The sequence below is a fragment of the Sturnira hondurensis genome, unplaced genomic scaffold (assembly GCF_014824575.4).
Source record: "Sturnira hondurensis isolate 20B ecotype Veracruz unplaced genomic scaffold, ASM1482457v3 Scaffold0006655, whole genome shotgun sequence".
Lineage (NCBI taxonomy): Eukaryota > Metazoa > Chordata > Mammalia > Chiroptera > Phyllostomidae > Sturnira > Sturnira hondurensis.
In genome coordinates this window covers 1,452,218-1,464,319 of record NW_028079286.1, presented here as the reverse complement: position 1 = coordinate 1,464,319, position 12,102 = coordinate 1,452,218, and the positions used below count along the sequence as shown (strand labels likewise).

Sequence of the window (12,102 nt, the reverse complement as noted above, 5' to 3'; positions counted from 1 at the left end):
GTCATGTATATCTGTTTTTGATGCCTCTACAGAATAACTGCCCAGCATCCTCTGCCCAACCAATCAGAATGTAGGAAAATCTACAGATATGACGGAATCTACTGTGAATCTACCTACCAGAAGTATGTTGAAATCTTTGTGAGTCTTCCTTCTGGCTCGTGCATCAGTACTTGTGGTTGCCAGCTATTAAAAATATACTTGTATTGAAACCTTATATTTTTCTAATAGTGGGGGAAACAGAAACAAAACCAAATCAAATAAAAACAACCAAAATATTTGTCTCTGAAATCAAGACAGAAAATGTTAATGCTTTTGAAATTGTGGTCTAAGAGTTTCTAAAAATGACTGTATTAAAGCTCTTAGATAAGCTTCTTTTATCACAATAAACAAATACTTATATGCAAGGAAATTTCAGCAAAATACATTGCACAGGTGCTCTGCATCTTAGGGATTTGAAAGGTGTGTTATGTATAAATTAGCTGTCACTTTTTTTCAATCCTGTAATGGAATGATGAGTTGTAATTTGCATAATCCTTTAAGAAGTCAAATTATACTGTCATGTAGCAGATTTAACATGCTAGCTAAGATTTCAGAGCTTTGCAGCTAATTACTATGTACCTTACAGGACAGTTAAATTGAAGTCGAGTCCTCTGCCTTTGCTGTCATTTGCTTTGTCCATTACTTAACGGAATCTGCGCTGTTGTTGAGAAGGTGTTGTTACTCCCTCCGAAGTAAACACTCTGCTCTGGGGAGGAGAGGCATTGTATTATATCATAGCTTGCTTTGTATTGCTTTGGCTAAGAAGAAAGATTTTTGTTTTTTAAACAATAGTATAAATCAGAATCTTCTTGAAAAAGATAAAATGTATGTTTTCAGAAAAATTATGGAATATTAATTGAAGAAACATTAGCCTTTATATTAATTAAATTTCCCTATGAAAGTGGGCAGTAGGTAAACATTATTCCATTGAAGCCATTAGCCTTTCTAGATATATTTTGCAGATATACTTTGGTGTGTTTTTGTCCAGAAACTCTTCAATTCTTTTGCAGTAGTTTCATTATTTAAAAAAAAAACAACCTTTTCTTTAAAAATTGTTTCTGAATGCAAGTTGGTGAGTTCTTCTTTTATTTACTTCTCCAATTGCTTACAGAGCGTTTGCTTGCATGATTTTCCTGATCACAGCTTTATTTCTTCATAATCTATTGCTTAGGTAGTGTCATTCTCTACTAAAATTGGTGTAATTATAATGCAGTATTGTTTTTGACTATTATTTTAAAAATTCCTGTTATCTCAGAGTCATTTATTGTTGCCCTTGGTGGTCAGGTTTCCATAATTTTCAGTGATATTGTGGCTTTGTCGTGATTCACAGATTCTTTGAAGAAGCTTTTTGTTGTGTAAGAAGGGGGGTCCTTTAAGGGCCATCTTAAAGCAGCGGTTGATTATTGACCGACCGAGTAATTGGAGCCCAACAGCCAACTGTCGTTCGTTTGTAATTAAGCCAGTTTCACGTGTCTGAAGTTACTGTTGGCTTAGAGGCTGAGGTTTGTCTGTTGAAGGTGAGGCGCCTGGAAGAGGTCATGGAGAATCTGGCCCAGGCAAGGCTTTCCTTCTAACTGTAGGTTTCATATGTAGGCTGGTTTTTAAAAAGAATTGGTATTATTTGTAGTCAAGGTAGACACAGTAGGCAGCACAGCTGTGACTGCCAGGCGAAGTCACTAGGGGGATATTCATAACAAGGAAATATTGGCAAAGAAATGATGAAGAAGGGGAGGAAATCCCCAAGATGTTAAATTGGAGCACTGTCACTGAGATGATTAATGGTGTTGTGTGTTTTAGTGAAGATGCTTATCTGGATTGTCTTGAAACTATAGTGTACATTTAATAGCACAAATAAACAAGCATGTGGTGCATGCGAACACAGGACAAAAGGCCCTGGATGCAGACTTTGTTTTCCTGAGTGAGTATTTTCTCCAGCTAAGTCACTGGTTTCTGGTTATTAGAAAACTGCTTTTAATGTATGTTACATATAGATGTATGCATATTGTGTATAATGCATTAATTAGCATTTATATAGTTCCTTTCCATAGAGGATTGAAAATGTCTTGTGAACGGGATAGGTATCTTTTCAACACTCTTGGGAGCTGACTGTTATTAAGTGGGAAATGGTGATCATTGTGATTTGCCTGGTCATCGTGGGCCAACAGGCAGGGTTGGACATAGGGCCGAACTCTCATCTATGGTGGGGTCAGCACAATTTTTACAGAATGTCTCTGTCAATTTCCAGCAAAGACGAAGCTGTCTTGGGAGACCCTTTAGCTTCCAGTGTAAAACCACAAATATCCTGATTCTGAGTAACGAGTTAGATTTTGCCTCGAGGGATCTTTATCCACCATGGGAGGTGCATCTTTGGGCAAATTATTCAACCTTCTTAGGCATCGATAAATACTACTAGACATGGGAAGAGACACAAGTGAGTTTAGAGCCTATTTGGGGGGCCTTATCCAACTGCTGGGATATGAATCCGATTCAGTGGATCAACATCAGAAGATGAAAAAATGAAATGGAAGAGAATGGAAAATTTCTTTATTAGTGCACTGCGGTCAGTCAGAGTGCATTTTACCAAGGGAGCTTCTGTTTTTGTTTCATGTGTTTGTGTATGTGCCCTTGAAGCTGCACACGTGTGTGTTCATGGGGTGGGTCATGAGGTAAAATGTGTTTTTTGCTGTTTTACATGCAAACAAAGATTGAAGCCACCCCTTGAGAGAGTTGAGTAGGTAAACAAAATACTGCGTAGCTGTCAGGTCATGACGTGCGTGGGGCACGGTGGGTGATGAAGAAGCCGTGAGCTCTGTGCGCAAGGCTCGGGAGGAAAGGCCACACTCTTGGTCTCCTGTGTAGGGCGTGGCGGAGCCAGCCTGGGTGGCCAGTTTTCCATTCACGATCCCTGACAGATTTAGTGACTTGAAATTAGGGGAATTATTTGTACTGTGGACATTGGAAAATGTTGTAAATCAGGTGTCCTTCTCTCCCAACTAGCTGTTTCATATGGACCAGCATAGGACTGCTTCTTTCTTTCAGCTGTGATTCTGTGACTTCACCATTACTGAGCACTCTTACATGTTGGAACATTATTTTATATGTTATGTTTAGATGTTTTGGGACATTACTAAAATAATTAAATCATTTAAATAATATTGAAAACTTAAAGTCCACAGGAATAAAAAAAGCCCTCTGATTATTTTGAAATGTCTGTAATGTGAGTATGAAATAATGGTAGCTACCCTCACTTCTTACATAAGTGCTTATGACATGGCCATTTGAAAACTTTGAATTGTAACTGGTGATATTTTCTTGGTATGGGGTAGGAATACAGTGTTTTCAAAGATGTTAACCATATTGTAAATATTTTACAGATTTCACTGGTTTATGTTAAGCAGTCATTTTGCTAAGTACTGAGATTTTAGGTTCCAGACCCCTCTCCCCCTTTTCAGTGGTTTTTATAGGTTTCAATAATATCCTTGGAATTGAGTGATTCCATTGGTAAAGTAGTGAATTTGATTGGGGAATACCAAAGTTCCTTCCAATTAAAACAATTGTCAAGTTTTTTTTTTTTTTCTATTTTCAACATAGAAGTAAAAGCAGCATGGAAAGTCTGAAAAAAAGAGACGTGATACCCCTCTCCTTAAAACTGTGTTAACTTTAGACTTTGCTTTTAAAGAAAGGCAGAAAATATCTGTGTCAGGGGAAAGGAAACTTTCATGGGCATGAGAAGCAACTGTGGCAGTAAGTCATCGAACGTCACCTGGGTTAGTATATGGTGGAGAGGAAAGATAACTAGATAGGAAAGAGGCAACCGGCTTACAGCCTCAGACTTTGTCACCATTCAGCCACCTGGTTGGACACAACTGGAGACGTGCTTCAAGAGGAGTGAGCATCCTTAAAGCCGAGTTTAAGAACAGGCATGTGGTTACTGGACAGGGGCCTGGCCCTGGTGGGTCTGCGAGGGCCAGCTGTGGTCTGTGGGTTCTTGACTTCCTGTGGGGAAGACTTTATGACGTGTGTCCAGGTGACTGTGAGGGTACATTTATTAAAGCTGGGAATGGTGAAACAAGGAAGAGCTTAGCCAGAAGAAGCAACAGGAGAGCTGAGGGTGATCTGCCTTAGCCTAGTAGGAAGTCAGAGAAAAGGGGGTGTCGGGGACAGGTTCAGGGGATCAACCTGGGTCAAACTGCCAGCTGCACATTGCCTTGGGGTTTAGGAGCTGCGCACCTGTGAAGAAAGAAGTGGGGGAAAAATAAGGGGGTGGCGGGGGCTGCACCCCAGAGGGAGAGTGTGCTGGGTCCTTTGTTTTTTGAGGCTATTTTCTCTTTCTTATAGGTGGGAATCTTAGGTGAGGTCTCAGCAGAGGGTTTCAGTACTTTATTAATCAGATCTACAGGTGTGTCCGTTTGGGGTTGTGGTCTCCACTGATTCGTCAGTGACAGGGCGGAGGTCTTTAGTCACTGTAGTTGGTTCTGGTGCCACTTACCTGGTTTTGCTGCTTTTCTGGGCCTGGAGCTGAAATGTTGGGTTGGCCAAAAAGTTTGTTTAGTTTTTTCTGTACGCTGGCTCTAGTAGTGCTTAGTTGTCTTTAACTTCATTCGAAACAATTTTGTTAGATTGCGTTGTGACAGCTGTCATATCAGTGTGCATTTTAAAAACTTATCAAAATTGGTGAATTTTTGTGCAGCCATTTTAATATTGAACATGGAGGAAGATATGTGACATTTTCAGCATATTATGCTTTATTATTTTAAGAAAGGTAAACACATGACTGAAATGCAAAAAAAGATTAGTGCATTGTATGGAGATCCTGAGACTGATTGAATGTATCAAAACTGAAGTCTTTCGCAATGTCACTATTGACATTTTGGCCAAATTATTCTTTGCTGTGGGCCTGGCCTGTCTTACACATTGGAAGATGTTTAGCAGCATCTCTGGTCTCTACCACTAGAAGCCAGTAGTGAGAGATAGCTGACATACTCAATATATCCAAACCAATAAAGCTATTGGTAAAAATGAAGAATGTGTCATTTATTTTATGGAGAAAACTAAGTGGACATTTTGGCCAACCCAGTACAACTGAGGCCTAGATGTTATCTCCAGGGAGGAAAGGCCAGGGAAGGGTAGGTTACCCTGGGGGCAAGGTCCTTGTTTTCCCAGTTTTGCTCCTACGAGGCACTTCAGCCCTGGTGACCATCTGCACCTGGCTGTAAATTGCTTTGCTAGCTCATTTAGCTGTCTCAGTTTTTCTATTTGATTTGCCAAGGATTTTTCTAGCTTCTTACTATCCTGTCTCAATTTCACCAGTATTTAGAAACACTGACTCTTGGGGAGACTGGAACCAGAATTACTCACATTGAGCCAACGTTATGCCATTGCAGTGGGCACTGTGGGACCCAGTTTGAGAAAGGGGTTTAACCCAGCATTTCTGGTCTCAAAGTTCTGCCAGGATTGAGGGAGAGGGAGGGGTTGTAATTAACTGGGGAGTTGAATCCTAAAGCAGAAGAGGCCCCTGCAAAATTGTGAGGGTTGTCTTTGTTTTCTATATTCTCCATCCCAAGCCCCTTTTCCTCTTCTGTGCAATCTGTTCCATCTGGATACCTGGTCCGTGTTTCATGCCCAAGGCCTTGTCTCCTTGGACATTTTTGTCTGTGTCCCTCACAGTGTTAACTGCCGATAAAGTGTTAACTGATAGTTACTCTTCTAAGGGCCATTTTCATTTTAATATTCAAATGAGAAAAAGGAGTCTTCTCAAATAGAGTAATTTCAGACACCACAGGGGGAGGTTGGAGAAATTACTCTGGGGATAGTGGGGTATGTGTGTATGATTGGGGTGTGTGATGTCTCCTCCCTTTGGTGAAAAGAGCAAACCCAGAAAGTGGGTGTTCTCCCACTCAGTAGTGTTAAGGCTGGCCTTGGTCAAGAAGCATGGGTTTGGAAATGGGAAGATGATTCAGGCTTAAAAGAAAGAAGGAATTAAGATGTCTAGGGGTATGAAGAGGAGAATGAGTGAAGAAGCCGCGTTGTGCTAGACCATCTGCATGCGTTATCCCGGTTAGGGAGAACCAGGCAGGTGCCTTGTCAGACAGGCTGTTTGGGATGATGGGGCTGGTGGTCACCTGAGCTGATGGAGAAGGGGGAGGCTCCAACAGCAGCAAATCCTTTGGCTGGTTCTTTAATCTGATTGATTGATTGCTGTCATATAGTCCTCTCCTCCCCTGTATTAGAACAGTCTGTGCCATTGTGTTTGGATCAGCACATAAAGGATTGAAAAGTATATGCAATAAACTCTTCATAAATAGCTTTGATAGAATCTGCAGGTTAAACAGACATTGAACTTGGTGGAGAGAGCTGCTTCAAGCTATTCAACAGCCGGATGAATTCTAATATCCACGTCATGCCTTTCAGCATGGTTTCTGGGGGTTTCTCCCAGTTAATTTTAGCATCACATGAAAGATTTTGCCTGTAAATGACTTGAAGTGACATAGTTTGGTAATGTGGAAGGCAAAAGTATACTATTAATGGCTAATGTCAGAGTAGCTTAAAAAAAGAAGTAATTTGTTCATTTGTTTCGCAAACATTTTGATTGTCCCCCATGGGTCAGGCGCTGTTATACAAAAGCTGATTTAATGAGAGGTGACTAAAAAATACCTCTGGCCTGCAGAAGCCTAGAAGACAGAGGTGAATGAGGACTTAGGACCTGGTGTGAGCAGTACCACAAGTGGCATGAGTGCGTGCGCACTGTGGAAGTGGTTCCACGGGGGGTTATTTTGAATAGTCCAGGTGGGCCCTGAAATGTTCGTGACAGTGGAGAGACTCGATTCAGGGGAGGGGCGCTTGAGGTAGTGATTTGGGCAAAGTATTTCTGGTGTAGCAGCTCACACAGGGTGTATATCAGGGGCGCAGTTCTGGAAAAGACTAAGAGTTGAGGATGGAGAGAAGAGGGGAGAAAAGGTGTGGGTGTGCACTGCCCCGTGAGAGCCCCTGGAGGGGTTCGCAGGAGGGTGGGAGTGGGGCACAAGCCACGTGTTAGAGAATCGCCCTGGAAGTCCCTTCGACCCGAGGCAGGAAACCCGCTGTGGGAGCTGCCCGTGGCCACAGTGTCTCCCCTTTGTTTGGAAACTCATTCAGTGCACTCGAAATGGAGTAATGTGTAATCGTGCTGTGTTTGTTTGTCTGAAGTTATTTCCAATTTATAAACCTCTTGGAGGACTCTCCCAATATGAAATCTGGTTCAGGACCTTTCTACAAACTCATTGCTTTTCCTGGCTTGAGGTGCTCCGTAGTTGCCTTTCTCCTTGCAGACGATTTGTAATTCAAGATAAACGTATGCCAGAAAGTAACAACCAACAGGCACAGGAGGCGTGATTTAAAATGGAAGAATATTAATTGGTTTTACCAGAGTGTATATTTTCATTATGAGAGAAGTGGTTGCCTAGATTTTTAAAAATACTTGGCTAGTGACACACCTGCAGTATGTATGAGAACTCTAGAAACTTGAGAACAGAAAGTAAAGGTCAAGGTGAGAGGAACAGAGGGACAATGAACCTTTTGTAGCCATGCTGTTGAACTAGGGCTTAAAATTGCTAGTGGGTGCATTCAGAGAGGCAGAGAGACTCGTGTGTGTGTGTGCTGGATTTAAACAATAATACAGCAAGTAGCTCTACACAAGCTATGGTTTCCCTAAATTCTTCTCACCTTAAGAACAGTTCATTGTGGGTATTGAGTTTGTAAATGTGTCTTCAGTGAATTTTTTGGACTTAGTTTATGTGTTAGAGTGGAAGAATTAATTATGCTTTAGCCTTTGACTATGAGCAACCTATTTTAGGAAATCTTCAAGTCCACACAGTAGTATAAATCATTGCTAGAGATGATTAGGCCTCCTGGAGACAGACCTGAGTTTGATTTCAACCCTACAATTATCTATGAAATGTGGGACTGTGGCTAAGTCACTTAACTGTTTAAGCTTCTGTTTTCTCGCCTCTGGAGTGGGGGTAAACATAATAAGTATCTCCTTGTTTTGAGGATCAATGTGATGATGAAGATGATAATAACTAACATTACTAATCTTTTACCAGATCCTGCTGTCAGTCAGTGGGCTAATGGCTTAACATACTTAAAAATTCTTATAATAAACTTATGCACTAGGTAGGATCATTACTACCATTTACAGGTAACAGAGGCTTACAGAGCTGAAGGTAGGAAAGATACGGTGGAATTTGAATTAGCATCACCAAACTATGGCCCACTGGTCGCATCTGCTTCCTGTTTTGCCTGCCTGTGTTTGTAAATAAAGTTTTATTAGAACACAGTCATTCATCTATGCATCATCTATGACTGCTTTTGTGCTGCAGTGGTGACAGAGACCATATAGCCCACAAAGCTTCAAATGTTTGCCATCACGCCCTTGACAGGAAAAGTTGGCTAACCCCCTGCTTAGACCTCAGTCTGTCTGGCTTAGAGCCTAAAGTATAAACCACAGAAATGCTTATTAATGGTGCTTGTCATATCATAAGTATTCACTAGGTGAGTACTGTTCTGTTACTCATCTAACTTAGCATACAACTGCTCGTCTTACAGAGCTCTTGTTTGCAAAATAGAAATGGAATTCAACCTCCTGTATGATAAGTCCTTTTGACTGAAAATGTTGAAGAATTTAAAGTTGCTACAGGGATACATCCTGAATGATGTTATATTTGCCATTTATTATTATGTTTTATGTGAGAATTTACATTTTCCTAGCATTCAAAGTACAGCTCTCCATTAGAAGGGATATCAGAACTGGTGTTCAGTTAATTTTGTATAACAGGAAATTTCAAATTCTCAGGAAATTTGAGAAAATACCTTCCTTATAAAATGCATAAAAATATTTGGAAATGCCATTTATAATAAAATATTATAACCTGTATTGTTAAAAATCTGTGTCATATAAGTAGCATTCTTATAATAGGAAAGGGAAACCACAAGGATGTATCCCTTTCAGTGAGAAGGTATGTAATTACCACACCTTCCCTAATAGTTTTTTCCCTTTGTTATTGAATTTATTGGAGTGACATTGGTTATAAATTATATAGGTTTCAGGTGTCCAATTCTGTAACACATCACCTGTACATTGTATTGTGTGTTCACTACCCCAAGTCAAGTCTCCTTCCTCTCTAACGGTTTTATCAACAACAAAGAGATGATTATAGTTTCAATTTACCCTACCCAGAACTTTTACTTCTATGTATTATTTGTCCATTACTGATTCACAGGATTCCCTATCCTCTGCTCAGTAAGTGGCCCTGGGTCTGCATTACTTTGGGACTCACAGAGTGCGGTTACTTGTATTGAGGGGGTAGTCTTGGATTTCCTTTCACCAGACCCAATGCTGTGATTCTGGGTTGGTGGATGGGGGTGGGTGGGCTATAGATTACCTATAGATTAGCTGTATCGTTTTCTCTTGGAATAGCTGTATTGAGATGCAGTACATTTTTAATATGGAACATTCAGAAAATGCAGATAATCATAAAGAAAAACATCATTGTCATGTGGTCTTACCACAGTGCTGATGGGTAGCCACTGTTGCTTTGGTATCTATTCTTAAGTAAAATTCTGTGAATTTATGTGCGTATCACTTCTAATAGCTGTATGTCCATATATATAGGTATTTTCTTGTGAGTAGACTCAGCTGGGAAATGTGTGGGTCTGAGTGTTCTGACTTGTACAGGGGTGACTTGTGTAGACGAAGCAGGAGGGTATGTGGTCAACTTTGTATAGAAACCACGTTCTGCAGAGATGTCATTCCTCACTTGATATATTTTTCCCAGGTGTAGTTTGCATCTCTTTTCTGAATTGATTACTTTCTTGTTGGGGGAATTTTAATTCTTTTGTTTGAATTTAAATTCCTCCAGCAATAACTAGTGATATACTGATCAATGGCAATAGTGATAAGATTTTCAGCAGAAAACTCCTTCCCTACTGCCTCAATACTTTCTACTTAGATAACCCATTATTAAAATGGGGAAAGAGTTTTAAAAGTTATAGGATGAGTCTAATGTTAAGAAGTTTGGCAGGCTAAATAAAAATAAGGGTTTTTTTTTTAGGTCAGAATATGTATATGTATGAGAAGTAATTGTTAAGTGATTAGGTGGAATTTTCTGGCTGCTTTACAAACTCATTCTCTCACATGCCACGTCTGCTGCATCATTCCGTAGGTTGCTTAAAAAGAGAACTCTATTTACTGTGTTTAGCTTTGAGATGTTTTGATCTGGTTCTCAAGGAAGAGAGAAGTCTGGGTCCTATGAGGATTTTGGTTCAATGACCAGCCTGTAAGCAAAGCATTCTTGAGTGATTTTCCATTGGCAAACTCAAGACCTTTGTGATTCACACATCAGTGTGAGGATTCTTCGGAATTGAGTGCTTTAGATTTATGTGATTAAATAGACTATCATTGCATCTTATTTAAAACCCAATTTCCCGTCCCCTTCCTTGGCCCAGTTAGAAAGGATCCCTGCAATAAATACTAAATACAATCGTGTTTGTCTGTGAGATTCTGTATACAGCCTCCCTCTTTGCACTTTCTCACTAGGTGCCAAGGAGGAGAGGCCCGTTTCTTACTAGCAATTTTTATCACTTGCATTTCAATCAAGAAGAGCTTTCATAACAGCATCCTTTTCTGGACTATTGTCTGTCAGGGCTGCTCAGAGGGAATGACAGCCAACTGCACATCTTGGTCTTGAAACCAGGAGGTGCATAGTCTTGTTGATGCTTCTTCTCTCGACACGAGCTGGAGCTCTTGGTAAAGGCCGATTTGCAGTATTTACAGGGAAGTCTGCTCACTTCCGGGGAAGCAGCCTCCTTTTCCATGAAGTGTCTAACCGCTCAATGGGGAAGACAAGCAGCAGCTCTGATTCTCAGCTCCTGGACAAATTTGTCAGGTGTTCTAAGTTTTCAATTAGTATCAGTGAAAGCAGTGGTATTCATGTTCCCAGGTTTCTTAAGGGAAAGATTTGGAGACATGTCCAGTGGGACAAGGATGGAAGGTAGGGGGAAGTTCCTGAGATCTTGTAAACTTGATGATCAGTAAACTCATTTGATAGGAAGATTGTTTACCTTCTCTTCTGAATGCTGCTTGCCCAGAGCTAATAACAATTTGTATGAGGCTGGTAGGAGTAAAAAATACACATGTTTTAAGAAGAAATTTATCATGGTGCTTCTGAAATGTCTCAGGGAAGGGAAGAGCAGAAAACGAAAACAATGGGCCAGCAGATTTTAAGTCCAGTATACTGTTACAGGAGTCTAGTGGGAAGTTTAGTTTTCTTATAGCATGAATACCTTTACTGGGTCTGGTCACAAGAGATGTGCAGGACACAAACGATTTCTGCGGTACAGAGTGTTCTTAAAATGTGAGGCTCTGAGCTGTAGACCAAACAGAACGAATAGAGCTACGTTCATTCTGCCATCAAGAGAAAATGTGCATTGCTGCAGAAGCCTTTCATTGCGAGGCTAAATTGATCCTTCATTTTATTTTATTTTATTTTATTTTATTTTATTTTATTTTATTTTATTTTATTTTAACCTTTATTGTATTTTTTCTATTACCATGTAGTCTCCTTATACCCACCTCCTAAATTGATCCTCCTGGGGATGACAGAAGTTTTAACTCTCTGACAGCGAGTTATGTTTCAGTTTCACCATTCCTGCTTCTTTGTTGGCTGGTTTTTCATATGCAGACGTATGGGTGAGGCTGACGTAGGTTTTAGTAATTGATGGAGCTAAAACCAGAATAAAAGGAAGTAACCTATTGCCACTATGATGTCCTGTGTTCTCCAGGCATTATTGTAATTGACCCAGGCAACATATTTGAAGTAGGTAGGTTATATACTCATCTGCATTCAAGAAAATGAAGGCTCAGAGAAGGTGCTCAGTTTGCCCAGCTAATAAGTTTTAACCTGGTGACTATTTATTGCTGGTCAGTCTAGGTCAATCTGGCCCAGCAGTTCATCTCCTTTCAGTTGGAGGACAGAGACACACCCATCTTCTGTTCAAGGGCAGTCTACTGAAATTGGTTTCTGTGAA

At 40.4% G+C, this 12,102-nt stretch overlaps 1 protein-coding gene across 1 annotated transcript in view; it reads left to right on the top strand.

The window, feature by feature from the left end:
* NPAS3 (neuronal PAS domain protein 3) overlaps positions 1 to 12,102 on the top strand; it is an 854,048-nt gene that overhangs the window by 110,313 nt on the left and 731,633 nt on the right. Inside the window, exon 2 of the mRNA XM_037050253.1 lies at positions 33 to 122. Coding sequence (XP_036906148.1) covers positions 33 to 122 — 90 coding nt within the window. The remainder of the gene's footprint in view (positions 1 to 32; positions 123 to 12,102) is intronic.